Source organism: Musa acuminata, chromosome BXJ3-11 (assembly GCF_036884655.1).
Source record: "Musa acuminata AAA Group cultivar baxijiao chromosome BXJ3-11, Cavendish_Baxijiao_AAA, whole genome shotgun sequence".
Lineage (NCBI taxonomy): Eukaryota > Viridiplantae > Streptophyta > Magnoliopsida > Zingiberales > Musaceae > Musa > Musa acuminata.
The window spans coordinates 27,937,423-27,952,580 of record NC_088359.1 but is presented as its reverse complement, the minus strand read 5'-3'; the positions used below and the strand labels follow the sequence as shown (position 1 = coordinate 27,952,580).

Genomic DNA, 15,158 nt, shown 5'->3' with positions numbered 1-15,158 from the left:
TATCCAGATTCCACAAAAAAAATATCTTCTTAATTTGTGATGGATTATATGGGCATGACAATCGATTTACTTTTGTTGACCCTTTTTAGTTACAATGCCGAGCAATTATGATATTCTGTTTTTTTTTTTGTGTGTGGTTAGGACTCCATTTATTGTCAATCATAAATAACAGAGAAATTTTTGCTGCTGAAAAAAATGTCACTGGGTAGAAGGTTATCAACTTTTACTTATGTTTCAGAATTGTGGAAAATATGCAGGTTGTGCAGCAATTATAGGCGGTGAGCATGTATATATAACAATGCTTCGATGCCCCTGTATGCAGGAACTACTTGATAGCCGAGAAGTCAGCAACCAACAAGGAGGCTTCTCATTCGTGTTTCTGGTCATTATCGCGTTACTTGGAATTTTCCTGGGGTACATTGTCAAGAAGTGAAGACGGGTTACGCATGACCGGCGAATCGTGTTACCTCCCTGTACGAATCAGAGATCGCTCACCTAAACCGTCTGTGGCTGCTCATCCGCAGCTTAGTTTGTGTTGTAACATCCGATGCTGTGTGTAATTTTCCTTCGACCCATTTTGTTCTTCACTCGGAACAAATAGAGGTGCAAAAAATGACTTGTTTGTGAGAAAAGTCGATCTACCTTCGTCATTTTCTTTGGTACAACTTCCATCCTTTAAAAAACCTTGATCTGAAGATGTTGGTCGGAAGATTCCCTGATCTGCGGCTAATATTTTTTTGTTCTTTTGGGCAGATGATTTGGACGATTGAGATCTTACGAGGACGACTGACGGACAAGCTTTATTCCACCACAAACTCTGGCAAAGATGAAGACGGACCAAAGTGGATCAAGATGACTAGTTAATACTAATTCACTTGAATAAAATAGATATTTAAAGTTAAACATTCAATTTAGAGACCAAATATAAGACAAAAAAATTCCTAATGTTGACGTGCGTGTCAGCGCGCTCGATTTTTTTACGTGGGACGAAATGGTTCCATCGCTTTTGTTCCAGCGTGAATCTATGTCACGCGATCGCGTTCTCCATCTGCATCTCCATCTCCATCTCCGTCTAATCCACCGCTTCCAGCCCATTGCGTCACCCACATGTCGTCCTCCTCTCTCGCTCCCCGTCCCCTTCCCTCGCCGACGACCTCCCGTCACGTGGCCGTAATCGGGGCCGGCGCGGCCGGCCTCGCGGCCGCGCGTGAGCTCCGCCGCGAGGGCCATCGCGTCGTCGTCTTCGAGCGCAGTGCTGCCGTCGGAGGCACCTGGATCTACACACCCGCCGCCGAGTCCGACGCCTTGGGCCTCGACCCTCTTCGCGAGGTCGTCCACAGCAGCCTCTACGATTCGCTCCGGACCAACCTCCCCCGCGAGTGCATGGGCTTCCTCGACTACCCCTTCTCCTCCCGCCGCGCCCGCGCCGGCGGCGATCCCCGGCGGTTCCCCGGACACCGCGAGGTTCTCTGCTACCTCCAGGATTTTGCAAGGGAGTTCGACCTCTACGGGCTGGTCCGGTTCCGGACGGAGGTGGCTCTGGTGGAGAGGGATAACGACGGAAGGTGGCAAGTGAACTCGAGGAGGTCTGGCGCTGCCGGTGGCGATGGGAGCGACGAGAATGAGGTCTTCGATGGGGTGGTTGTTTGCAATGGACATTACACCGAGCCGCGGATCGCAGAGATTCCTGGTACTCTTTTTCTGTTCTCCCTTTCGAGTTTTGGATGCCTTACATGTATGGAAGCTTTTTGCACTCTTTCTTTTTTTTGTTTTGGTCTGGAAGTTTCATAAATGGAATACTAGTCGCCGTAAGAAAAGAAAAACACACCTAATCATACATCAATTCTTTTATTCTCCATTGCTCAACTTACATGTCACTTTCCTTTAGTTAGATTTCTTGGTGTTAATGGGTGTCTATATCACTTTGTTGTACGTCCTTCATATATACGTTTGTGTGTATATGTAATCATTTCTTCATTGTGTAAAAAGTTGGCAATTAGCACTACATCACTACCCATGTGATTTGCTACTCATTGTTGATCTGGATCTCCTGACTATATAACTTTTAGTGGATGCACTATGGAGTTATATTTGTAAATTTGGTGCTCTTCAATGTGTTGTCAACTTTCTGATCTTCTCCAAGATGTTTGGAGAAATGCTATGCTAGAGAAAGGTGAAGTTGTTTTGCAACTAAGATCAAGTTCAACACAAAGTTCTTTTGTTGTCTCCTGAAGTTGAGTTTTGTTGTTTGGCAGCATCAGTAATTCCACATACAGTATCACTCTTATTTCATGGCCCAAATGAATCTCTCTGATTTTATCTTTATACTTGCTTCCTTAATCTTCAAGGAGGCAGAAAGATTAGCTATTTGATTTCCTGCATATTACAAATTTTGTGATGTTAATTAAGCGTACAGACAAAAAACATTGAAACGGCTTACGTAAAAAAAGCATGCCAGTATCTGGTGAAACTGAAGGCAACATATTTTATCTGAAGCAGAGAAGAGATTTTTCTTCTTCATCTTCCTCTTTTTCCTCTCCTCCTTCTCCTCTTATTAGATCAATTTCATAATTTGGATAGTATGGTAAGATTGTTGAAACCATTAAAGACAGTATTGTGTCAAAAACACTTCACAATAGCTGAGACACAATTTTAAAGCAATTTGCAAGTCAAAATGAAATCAAGTCAATAATTTTTCCATTAAAAATGTTATAGATGTCTGACATTTGCAATGTCGTAATCTAATTGTATTAGTTCAGGATTCATGTTTATTGTATTCTTCTAGGTGCTTAATGGGTTACAGAGAAATATTCTAGTTTCACATCAGAGAAATCCTAAATTTACATGTTAGTAATTGGAATTTTGAAACAATAATTCAACATCTCGTTTCAAGAATCGAGAGAATTAAACGGCACTACACATTTCATTTCTCTGATTCATGCATTCTATTGCATTTTTGTAGTGATTTAGTATTTTTGTTAACTTGATATATGCTTGGTACATTCATGCTAAAAATTATTGTTTTGTGTCGATTGATTGTTAGAACATATTATCATAATTCAGAAATTCAGGACTCAGCAATTTTTTATGGACATTACTAGGAATTTTAGTATTTAGTTTTGTCTTCCTGTATTAATACCAAACGCAATATATTGATATGTTAGAAGGACTGTGTGTGCGTAGCATGCATCGGTACTTGTCTTTGAGCTTCGGGGACATGTATATGCCATATTTATATTGTTAATGTTAATATGCATTCTTGTATGTAGTCACACTTGATTTGTCTAGCACCGTACTTGCTTGATCTGGTTAATTCAACTGTCATCTTAATTTATTTTAGACAGTACCATTCAAGTGAAAATGCATTTCTTAAAATAAAATTCTCCTGATTTCTTGAAAGTCATGATTATCATTTTATAGAGGAACAAGTATTTAAAATTTATATACAAGAGTCAAGGAGTCCTTGTCTTAAGGTTGTTCAAGAAGGTAGTGAAAAGGAAAAAAACCAAACTGTGGTCAAAGCAAACATCTGTCTGTTACTTGTTATTTGTTCGTGCTGTACCTTTTACCACAGTTCACTGTAAGTATGATATTAAATATCAAGGTCTTTTCTGGTGATGTTATTGTATCCATCCACTTGCAAAAGTTCTTCTAGTTCTAGTTTACAATGTCTTCCGGTCAATTTTGCTTTGTAAATAAATTTGATTGTGTTGGAATTGTTTCATGAAGATGTATCTGTCTATGCAGATGAGGACACTAAGGATGATAATGTAATAGTGATGCTTTGATTGTTTGGACTATAAAAATTGGAGACTTTTTTTCTTGAACTAAGTGCAAAATGGTTGTCTGTTAAAAAGTTATCTGCCTTCTAATTTGTGAGTAATTGTTGTATAGACTTTTATCAGTCTTTTTCTGTTGCTGTTTCCTGTTTCTGCTGGAAGTTAATTGTGTATGTATGTTTTTTCAGGCATGGATGCATGGCCTGGGAAGCAAATGCATAGCCACAATTATCGTGTCCCTGAGCCATTGCTCGATCAAGTATCTATATAGTTAATTTTTTCCTTTTTGTTGAGAAACATCTCTTTCAAAATGCTTTGATAATTCTAATGAAGCATTAATACTTCTAATGATATTCTAGCTGGTGAGTGGATTACCCTGAGCACATCTTCTGTTCATGGACAGGTGGTGGTGATAATTGGGAATTCAAATAGTGCGGTTGACATTTCAAGGGACATTGCTAGATTTGCAAAAGAAGTGCATGTTTCAGATAGGTCCCTGACTGATGAACCTCCAAGAAAGCAACCGGGCTATGACAACATGTGGCTTCATTCTGCGGTAGAAGATTTTCTTCTTGATGAAATATGAACAGACTAGGAAATTCTCCAGCTCTTGAAGTGCTAATATCATAAAAGTTTGTTACAGATTGCAAGCACCCATAAAGATGGCGCGGTGGTATTTAGAGATGGATGCTCCATACATGTTGATGTTATTATACATTGTACTGGGTATGCAAATCAATTACCATTGCAGATTTCGAGCGTAATTGGTTTTATACACAATGGCAGAAGAACTTTTAAATATATATTGAAAGCCAAATTTGGGGCTTTTCTTTTGGTTTATATTGTTTCTTGAGTGAATGTCGAACAAGTTGCTAGTTATTTTTTTAGTTATGCCCATTTTTTTCATCCAGTAGTTTATGCATGTATGCTGTCATTCAACCTATGGTTCATGATAGATTTTGAATTTTTTATTATCTTATCTAAAAGTAGATCTTGACTTTTTATATTAACTTATCTAAGAAGTTCTTTTTGGTTTGTGAAATTTTAGGCATAACACACAACAAGGTTTTTTTATTGAAGGAAAATTTGTGCACAAACTTGCATTGTTTTGCTCTGTCTCGCTGTCCATGAAAAGATGATTCTTACAGTTCCTCTTAATCTGCTTGTTTCCAATTTCTGTTCTTCTGAAGTTTACATGCAGGCTGCATAGACATGTATGCTAGCTTAGATGTGCAATGGCCTATGAGAAAAAAAAATTTCAGCTATAATTGGAAAGGCATAGCTTAGCATAAGTTATAAAAGAGTGCACTTCTGCAACTGTTATACTTGGAGAAACCTTTTAGGAAACTGACTTTTTTTTTCTAAATTACATGTTCATTGACGAACTGACCATGCAACTTGGTTACTGTATAGTCAAACAATTTCATGATATTTTTGTCTAACAGCTTGTGAGAAAATGATATTTTCCACTGTGGATAACATGTTCAACTCGGTTACCTGTTCAGAGTGTATAGTTGTTCCTTCTCTTTTCAGGTACAAGTACCATTTTCCCTTTCTTAAAACAAAAAATATTGTCACTGTGGATGACAACCGTGTTGGCTCGCTTTATAAACACATTTTCCCTCCATTTCTTGCTCCAAGCCTTGCCTTCATTGGAATACCTTGGAAGGTTTATTTCCCACAAGTTGTTTATTTTCATCCCCAAGTGTCTTTTTATTGAGATGTTCTTTTGCTTCGATGTGCTCTTAACTGTGAATCAGGTAGTTCCTTTCCCAATGTTTGAACTGCAAAGCAAGTGGGTAGCAGGTGTTCTATCAGGGCGAATTGCACTTCCAACCAAAGAGGAAATGTTGGAAGATGTCAAATCCTGGTACTTAGAAGTGGAAGCTGTTGGATGGCCCAAAAGATACACCCATAACTTGTCAAACATTCAGGTAATCAATTCATAGTCACCAGATATTTCCTTCTGAACGATCAATATGAGCAGAAGGAACAAAAATGAGACAAATGATGATGTACAAAATTTCATGAGAAAAAAGGTCAACTCAGATTTTTGCCCTTTGATATCAAGAATGCGTTTCAGAATTTAAAGTAGGATAAGTTTTGTAATGAATTGATTATGATCTATGCTCATGATATCTAAAAAAGCTTTATGTTGGCTGTTAGTAGGCAATAAAAAAAATAGGGAGAGTTGTTATCAACCCATAATAGTTGGGACATTACAGTTTGTTGTCAATGTTGATAGAGTTCAATGGCAGAAAAAAATCTTGTGACTGAACCCAGATAGTTAGGACATAATTGCCAGCAGGCGCATATGAAACAACTAATAGTTATCTTCTCCTTTCCTTATTCTAAGAAGAGCAAAATCAGAGTAGGAATGCCCATTTCTTTCATCAAGTCCAATGAATGTTTTAGCTAATCTCTTCACATGGTATTGCAGTTTGAGTATGATAATTGGCTCGCGGAGCAATGTGGATGCCCTTCTGTGGAAGAATGGAGGAAGCTGATGTATGTGGCGACTAAGAAAAACAAAAGGGCTCATCCAGAGAGCTATCGTGATGAATGGGATGATGACCATTTAATTTTACAAGCAGAAGAAGACTTTCAAAAGTTCTTATGATCTTATCTATTATATTCTGTGTCTACGTGATAGAATTGAATGCATAGCATTGGGCTATATTATGGAATAAGAAATTTTTTGCTTTGAGAAGAATTTTTCTCAAAGCTCTCATAATATTTGCCATTTATTTCTCAAAAACATACATCATGCTTTTTTTCCAATAATAGAGACTGTGTTCTCATGTGAAATAAAAGTTTGCAATTTTTTACTTCTTAACATGGTGCAAAATTGTTCTGTAACAATTTTGTAGCAGACTTTGTTAATTATCACAGAGCAAAATGTGATGATTTTGGTGAGCTTCACGAGGAGGCAACTGAAGTGAACCAAGGATGAGAAATATGGCCTGCTTATGCTGGTACGTGACATACGTCACAGGATGGCAAACAAGATTTTATGTCTATGCTTCTACTATGTATCAGTGGATGGCACTTACCCTTGTTATAACATGCTATATATTCTTGTTAAAACATGCCTATATAATGATCCATCAGTGAAGGGATTCTATGATTATGTATGTTTTAACTTTGTGGTTCTTTTCTTGCACTTTTGTGCTATAGCTGTAATTTCAGGCCTAAACATGAATTCATGCATTTGGCTTGCAGAATATGCCTCATTCCAGAGAAGCTGATGCTGTTGGAAGCTAGAATTACAACCTGCAGCCGAAGATTGGCATAGATGAAACGTGTTTGGTGGTACTTTGTTGGATCTGATCAATCTTGGTCCTTTGGATAACATGGTGAAGTCTTAAGAGGAGGCACAGGGTCTCTGAGGGGTATGTAGCATTTGGATTGAAGACTTCTGTGAGCCTGTGATCTCATCTTGTACTCATAGGATCTCAAAAGGATGTCATTGCAGCTGTTTGGAAAATTGATCGTGGAGTATGCTTTCTAAGTTCATCTCTTTTGCTTTTAAGCTTCTTCTACCATATGCGAGTTCTCTTTCGATTGTTTTGATATGTCTTCCAGCTTGAATTAACAAAATCAGCTACATTTACTGGAATACTTTCTAGAATTTATTTTTTGCCTAATTGTCCAAAATACAATGTCCTATCTTCCCTTGTGGCAGTTGGTTTTTCTTGTTGGCAGACACTTTTATTATGATTAGTACCCCACTCAATTATGGTAAATTTCTTAATTGTGGTTAACAAATGATGTGCCTTGCATTTTGTAATTGGTCTACTATACTCTGTTTCCTTTCCGAGAAGCATCAATGCATGTCGTGCCTGAAACAAATAATTTTTTCTTGTGTAATGTATTGTCCATCATCTTGAATCCTTACCCAACACACACTGGCGGCTCTGCGTTCTTTGTGTTCTTCCTGGTTTTGCTTTGCAACCCGATCTCACTGCATGATGATTTGTTTAAAAGTTAATACTTTCTGTATCATCGAACTCGTTAACTTTTTTTTGTTGGTTAATTTGAGTTTTTGAGTTTGAAGTTTATCGTACAATTTTGATCTTTCTTGCAGTGTATAAGATGTTTGCTGTAAGCCGACGCATCATGGGAGACGTGGTGTGGTGGTAAGTAGTCTTGGAAACTGCTTGTTGTTGCATTTTGTCAGGTTTAACTCATGCACTGAGTAAATGTATTCTTATGTCTCATTTGTGACATATACAGTATCTATCGACATCATTGTCCATGGCTTGGATTTGGCATTGACATCAGCCTGCCATCCTGGAAATGCAGTGGAAGAGTCACAGTTCATACTTAGCACTAACCAACAAACAAATCTTCTTATATATGCTGAACATCACTGGGCATACTTTCGGGGTAGCTCCTGTCTGCGACGAGAGGAATTTGTCTCGAAGGAACAACACCAGAATTTTCTTGAATGAAGTTGATGAGGGTTGATGAGGGTAATAATGGCGATAAGACTCGAGCTAACGTCAGCTGTCCCAGATGACGCCTCACGCCTCGATCGACCCGATAGCACCTGGTCAAACGGACCAGAACATCGGTCGAGGCACATTAACGACCTGCTCATGCTCGGTTCTTCACGCCACGCCAACACCAGTGTCAGACGCTACTTAGGGTACGAGCTTGTCCCTTGCAAGCGGGCACATCGGCACATCAGGAAACAGTAAGCTTCTCTATAAATACTCTCGCATTCTAAACGCCGAGGGAGGAGGAACATAGATAACAAACCCCTTGCGACTATTCACTAACTTGATCGTCGGAGGGGTCGGGCCGAGCTCCTCCGACCTGATCTTTGTGCAGGTGCGAAGACGAAGGCCTCCCGCTAGCCGCACACTACACAGGGTCACCGCTGCGCACGCAACCCTCCTTGATTACTAAGCCCCACGATCCCCGCACCCTTGGCAACGGACCGGCAAACGCGGAACAGTCTCTCGAAACCGAAGCCATGCATCGGACTCTCTTTACAACAACCGATGCATAGCTTCCTTCGGGGGGGAATATGATGAGGGTAATAATGGCGACAAGACTCGGGCTGACGTCAGCTGCCCTAGATTACGCCTCACGCCTCAATCGACCCGACAGTGTCACGACCCGAGTCTGATGAGCCAACTGGCCAATAACTCCATTTTGGTCCTTCAACCACGGACCAAAATGCTTAAGCGGGAGTTAACGTAGTACACTCATCAGGCCCTTATAAGCTAATCATACACATTGCCCACTTCCGATGTCGGACTAATAAGATGTCACAGACAGCACCTGGTCAAACGGACCAGAACGCCGGTCGAGGTACATTAACGACCTGCTCAGGCTCGGTCCTTCACACCACGCCAACACCAGTGTCAGATGCTACCAAGGGTACGAGCCTGCCCCCTGTAAGCGGGCACATCAGGAAACAGTAAACTTCCCTATAAATACCCTCGCATTCCAAACGCCGAGGGAGGAGGAACATAGATAACAAACCCCCTGCGACTATTCACTAACTTGATCGTCGGAGGGGTCGGGCCGAGCTCCCCCGACCCGACCTTTGTGCAGGTGCGAAGACGGAGGCCTCTCGCTAGACGCCCAAGCGAGGAGCCCCCTCTCGGAGGAAACGACTACCCCGTCCCGATCGGATCCACACAGTCGATCGCCTCAACAATCTCGGAAAACGTCCCAAGGAGATCCCTTATCATTCGGCCCCCGAACCCAGTCGCATCGACCCCAAGACCACGGCTTAAGGTTATTTACACTAACAGAAGTAATCCTGGACATTCATCTTCTCTTCTGGTTCCGGTTTGAAAGATGATGATCTTGGGGAAATTAAGCCAAGTTAGCTCGACTTTATGACATGGATTGACGGCCAATTTTGACAGTAAGAGGACCCTCCACTCTATCTTAGTAATCCTTATCCAAACAAAAGGATTAGCTCAGTTCCAGCTCTCCATTTCTTTTAATTTAAAGTGGTGATTACAAATTATAATTTGTGACTTTTGATATAAATAGTCCAACTTGCTAGACTCGTTTGCATGTTGTAATGGGTGTGTATATATATATATATATATATATTTATTTATAAGAGGAAAGCACTAATACAATATGAGGACAAATGGGGAGAAATAATTGGATGTCATGGTCAGGCTGCCTTATTCGTCGTCACAGGCTACTAATTTGTTAGCTCATGGATAAGTCAATTTCCAAGTCCCACTAAGTTATACTAGTGGCCTCACAGGATCACTGCGCCTAAAGCCACCTCGGCTTCATTCTTATCCACTAAAGATGGGATCCACAGAGATCCTTATAAGATTTGTCCGTCTTCCCCCAGTCATAGATTTTCTTGGTTCGACATAATTTATTGACCTACAGGTGGCCTTTCTCATGTTGTTTGAATGACATGACATCTGTGGTTACTTCTCATGTTTCCTTTGACAAAATAGTGTACTTTTAATTTTGTTCAAAAAAAATTATAATCGACAGATATCTAATGAAAAGAAATCGGTTTTTTAGATTCTTTTTCCGAACCCTAATCTTGTTCGTGTGGATTGTGAGGATCCATCTTCCGTTTGCCTTCGGCGGAGGGGCTGAGTCACCCGTGACAAATTACGGCCGTGGCGGGACCCTCGACACCTGTGGTTGTTCAGCGCTTCTTGAAGCCGCACCTGGTTTTGCGCACCTGGTTTTCGTACCAGCTCCACGGGGACTAAAGTTCAGGGACCCACACGTCGCATAAATATGAAATGGTAGACTTATACCGGAGGCCTCATCTCATACTTCTGCCCGTATTATTAGCACTGACGCCACAGTTTTACATCTCAATTCGTCACCCTAATTACGTACTACTCAATACCAATCATTCGAGCTTACCTGCCTTATCTCTCTCCCATCCAATCAGCAAGCAGGTACAAACGGTTAGGTGCGCCGAGAGTACTGCCAGAGCATTGCCCGTTACACGTAACGTAATCCCGTGAAAGGCTAAAATATCTGCTTGCGGTGGAGAAGGCCCGACACCGGACTCCACCACTGGGCTCACAGCGACGCCGGCCCCGCACCTCATCACCCGTTCGACGCCGTTAACGCCGAGCTTATCTCATCCGGATGCGCCCACGGGCCTCCGCCCCCGCCCACGTGGCGCGTCTCCGTCTTCCGCGCCTCGTTACCTTCGCCCTCTCTTCCAAGCAACCAACCAACAGATCAGAGCGAACAGAGTGCAGGGGGGCTGTAGGGTAATTAAAGGAGGCAACTTTCCCCTTTTTTTTCTCCGTGGTTTCCAACGGAAGAGGAGAGAGAAGGAGGAGGAGGAGGATTTGGGGTTTCGTGGCGAGGAACTTTTTAGGGTTTTGATTTCTTTGGATGATCGGGAGGTGGAGATGCTGTCCGGTGGTGCCATGCGCAAATCCTTCAAGGATTCGCTGAAGGTTCTTGAGGCCGACATACAGCATGCGAACACTTTGTACGTGCTGCTGCTCTCCTTCTTCATCATCATCATCTCGGCATTTGGTTTCTTTGTCCGTCTTCGATTGTGTTCTGTGGGAAGTTGGGTTTTCGATCAAGTATGGGGATATTAATTCTTGTTCCTCGTGTTGGTCTAAGAACAAAGACGACTTCTTTTTTTATTAGACAATTCAAGATCGCAAAGGGTTTAGGACTACATATTGTCTTTTGTGGTGATTTCTTAAAGATATTTTTTTGGTACACTCTTAGTTTCTAAACGCAAATTCGGCTTTTGGGATTACCCAATTGCACTCTCAAACGAGGAAAGCAGTGTGTAAATGATTCGTCTTTTTGTTGTGTTTGTGTGTTTGGGATGGTGGGGTTACCTTTCCGATTATATTTGGGAAAGAGATGTGAATCATGATCCAATAATTAGGAAGGAAGATCGATTCACAAGGCTGTCTTCTTCATATCTTATTCAGGAGGAGTTCTAAAGGGCTATATTGTTTAATCTATCTTCTGGCTATCCTGTCATGTTTATCCTTTAACTTAGTCAATGCTTCTTGTTTCTGGAACAGAATAATTATCTTATAGTTAAGTGGGATGAAGCTTCACGAAACAGATACAAATAGTTTATTGTGGCTTTTATTGTTTGATATTTTTTCTAACCCTTCAACATGATGTGCAGGGCTTCAGATTTTCCTGCAGATTACGATGGTGCGTGCCTTCAAATGCGAATGTCTTATAGTCCAGTCGCACACTTGTTTCTGTTTCTGGTGCAATGGGCAGATTGTAGCCTTGCTGGGGCGCTTGGACTCCTCAGAATTATGATATACCAGGTCTCTGGTTGTCTACATTGCTGTAATGATGCTTGAAATGCCCTTATTGTTCTGTTTTTGTTCGATTACCATTTTGTTTACTAAAGGACTCCAACATGTTCAGGTACATGTTGATGGATCAACGACCATGTCGACTCATGAAAGGAAAGCTAGCATTAAAGAGTTCTATGGTACGTTTATCGCACTGGATCTTGAAAATTGTTCTTCTGATGCCAGTGATTTCTAATTTTCAGGGTTTTTAATTCTTTTTGGTACTCATTTCAGCTGTAATCTTCCCCTCTTTGCTCCAACTACAAAAAGGCATCACTGATATGGAAGACAAAAAGCAGAGGGCAGTATGCATGGAGAGATATAGACGAAGAGATGAGGATGAAATGAAACATTTCTCTGAAATAGATGCTGAAAGAGAAGAGGAATGTGGAATTTGCATGGAGATGAACAGCAAATTTGTATTGCCCAATTGCAGCCATGCCATGTGCATGAAATGCTATAGAGAATGGTAAAACACTTTTCCTTCTGAATTAAATTAGTTTATGCTGTAAGCTTATCATTTTGCTGTTGTTTTTATGGCTCTGCTGATAAGCGCCACTTTTTTCGACAATTCTTGGTAGATAACTGAACTTGAGCTTACAAATATGCCATTGTGAAGCCTTCTATTGCTTCTCATATGATTGAGAATTTAGCTGTCTGAGACTTAATGAATGAGAAATATCAGAAAGCCTGTTTCATGTTGCTCTCTGAATATCAGAAGAATGTTTCTGATGTTTGGTTAAATAATATTTAGCAGGGAGGACCTGAACTTCTTGCTTGGCAATGAAACAATAAAATTTATTAAGTGGCTTCAAATGTTTCTGCTGAAAAGGTTAGTGGTTTTTTTGAAGAAAATAATTAAAAGAGTGTCCAGCAGAGTGACCAGTGGATTTCCTAGTAATATAAGGTCAGTGGTAGAACTAGAAAAGGGAATTATGGAAAGTAGCATGGCTATTTCTTGGTTAATAGATTTGCCTCTGGAACACTTATTCAAAATATAAGGTTTTCAAGAAGTCAAATTAAAACACCAGTTATATAATCTAAGCAGTTTAACTGCGTACAATAAAAGTCTAGTTGGTCAACTCTGGCGGAAAATAGATCTTACAAGCTAATATGTAAGGTTTTCAAGTCGTCAAATAAGAACACCAGTTATATAATCTAAGCAGTTTAACTGTGTACAATAAAAGTCTAGTTGGTTAACTCTGGTCGAAAATAGATCTTAGAAGGTAATCTTTGACATAGAATAATAAAGAATCTACCACACTGGAACAATAGGGGAAATCTTGAGATGTATTATATGAATGAAATATTAAGTGTTTCTGGGGATTTATGCGATCACTTTACAGGTTTGCAAGTTGAGGTAAATGCCATATGACTGCAACAGCTAATTTACATTTCTCGAATTTGAGGTGGAGAAGAAGCCCTCCAAAATCTACTCAATTAAATTAATTGAACTTTATTAATGTAAGTTTACAACCATGTTTATATATAGGCAACTAGTGCCTCGATCCTCCTATAATAATACTTGGGAAATTATATAGTTTAGACCATGGTCTGCAGTACCGGTCCGTACCGCCCGGTATGGGCGGTACGTACCGGTCCGACAGGCTTCCGGTACGCGGACCGCCTGTTACCGGTCCGGTACTGCTACAGTGCTCGGCACGCCTGCATATACCGCTGGGTGTACCGAGCGGTATACCGTACCGTACCGGTACCGAGCCCAGGTCGAAACTCCGGTACGGTACGGTGTTGCGGACCTTGGTTTAGACTTCACTTGTAATGTAGAACACATGCTTCCTCTCCATGTCCGGCTCTCGAGTTGAATTTAACCTTATTGACTTTATATTTGATTACCAGATAAATGTTGTTTAACCATAGCTCCTTTATGAAACTTAATATAAGTACAAGTACCACTGATATATCTGAAGTGTTCTTTCTGTTGATAAGCATGAAAAGTAGCCTTGAGGTTTCTGATTTCTTTTAAGTTCTTTGTTAGGGCATACGAAAACCGAGTAATGACTTACCATTGCAGGAACTCAAGATCACGGTCGTGCCCGTTCTGTCGTGATAGCCTCAAGAGAGTAGACTCTGGTGACTTGTGGATATACGTGGATAACAGAGATGTAATCGACATGGAAACGGTGACACAAGAAAATATTAAGCGTCTCGTCATGTACATAAAAGAGTTGCCCGTGGTTGTTTCAGAGTCTGTCGTCTTTGATGTTTACGACTCTCATATCAGGTGACCTCTTTCATCAACTAATCTGTGCTTTGGAGATCATTCCAGTTTATGTTTGGAAGCTGCTGCTACTTTTTAAGCGGCGGCGACGTATTTATCGATCATCTTCAGCACCCATGTAAATGTCTGTACAGTGAGTAAGCTTGTAAGTCTGAGTGCCAACATCGGTAAACATTGATTGGTGTCAAAGCCTGTGCCGGTGCTTAAGCACTTTCTAGCTACTGTAATATGTGGTATATGGTAGCTTTCTGCAGTTGAAGTGGGCAAACTCTTATTCTCTGGGTTTCCATTCAAGAAAAAATTAACTGGTTCAGCTAATTTTGTTGTGGAATCTTTGCTCTGGTTTGATCGATCAAGATGGTTTTAGTTAGTCTCTGTCTGACAAAGCTGTTCTATTGGATGCTTCCAAAAGGTCCTCTCTTGCCATTGGCCTCTTATGTTGTGTTATGACTATTCCAAGCATTGTGTGTTTGGGGTCATTTTAATAATATTATTAATACTAATAATGATAATAATAATGATAATAATAATGATGATAATAATAATAATAATAATAAACATTTCCTTTTTCGTATTATATATCGTCGGAAAGACCGGAAATGGGGACGCGCATTGGCTTTCCTCCTCTTCTCTGTGATTCGAAGATTGGTCTTCTAATTTCTGTGAGGCCTCTAAGAACGGAAGCGGCGGAGAACGCGAACCAGGCGTTTGAGGGATCGGGGAGAATGGCGACGGAGGATAACTCCCAGAGCATGGTGACGACGTACGAGAGGCTGGAAGGGGTGGCGAACTGGGTGGGGGGGAACGTGGTCTCCGCCTTCTTCGCCT

At 40.8% G+C, this 15,158-nt stretch overlaps 2 protein-coding genes and 1 long non-coding RNA gene across 3 annotated transcripts; all 3 read left to right on the top strand.

Annotated features, from left to right (window-relative positions):
* The first annotated feature begins 1,103 nt into the window (after positions 1–1,103).
* On the top strand, positions 1,104–6,615 carry LOC103971726 (flavin-containing monooxygenase FMO GS-OX-like 4). The gene is made up of 7 exons (XM_009385823.3): positions 1,104–1,690; positions 3,968–4,038; positions 4,183–4,335; positions 4,423–4,505; positions 5,313–5,448; positions 5,540–5,713; positions 6,220–6,615. Exons 1-7 carry the CDS (start codon positions 1,108–1,110, stop codon positions 6,397–6,399), a joined length of 1,380 nt encoding a protein of 459 aa, XP_009384098.2. The 5' UTR covers positions 1,104–1,107; the 3' UTR covers positions 6,400–6,615.
* Positions 6,616–6,762: 147 nt separating this feature from the next.
* LOC135652135 (uncharacterized) lies at positions 6,763–8,121 on the top strand. Its single transcript, XR_010502055.1, has 3 exons — positions 6,763–7,277; positions 7,867–7,918; positions 8,016–8,121. It is a non-coding gene; the product is annotated as an uncharacterized LOC135652135 (long non-coding RNA).
* Positions 8,122–10,811: 2,690 nt separating this feature from the next.
* LOC135652228 (E3 ubiquitin-protein ligase AIRP2-like) lies at positions 10,812–14,648 on the top strand. Its single transcript, XM_065173033.1, has 5 exons — positions 10,812–11,241; positions 11,911–12,061; positions 12,165–12,231; positions 12,326–12,560; positions 14,124–14,648. Exons 1-5 carry the CDS (start codon positions 11,159–11,161, stop codon positions 14,335–14,337), a joined length of 750 nt encoding a protein of 249 aa, XP_065029105.1. The 5' UTR covers positions 10,812–11,158; the 3' UTR covers positions 14,338–14,648.
* The last annotated feature ends 510 nt before the right edge of the window (positions 14,649–15,158 follow it).

Bases quoted from the DNA above. Each gene is read 5' to 3' on its own strand.
- LOC103971726 (XM_009385823.3), top strand. From the start codon at position 1,108: ATGTCGTCCTCCTCTCTCGCTCCCCGTCCCCTTCCCTCGCCGACGACC. The intron at 1,691-3,967 runs GTACTCTTTTTC...ATGTTTTTTCAG, and splicing joins GCGGATCGCAGAGATTCCTG to GCATGGATGCATGGCCTGGG. The intron at 4,039-4,182 runs GTATCTATATAG...GTTCATGGACAG, and splicing joins CTGAGCCATTGCTCGATCAA to GTGGTGGTGATAATTGGGAA.
- LOC135652228 (XM_065173033.1), top strand. From the start codon at position 11,159: ATGCTGTCCGGTGGTGCCATGCGCAAATCCTTCAAGGATTCGCTGAAG. The intron at 11,242-11,910 runs GTACGTGCTGCT...CATGATGTGCAG, and splicing joins ATACAGCATGCGAACACTTT to GGCTTCAGATTTTCCTGCAG. The intron at 12,062-12,164 runs GTCTCTGGTTGT...CAACATGTTCAG, and splicing joins TCAGAATTATGATATACCAG to GTACATGTTGATGGATCAAC.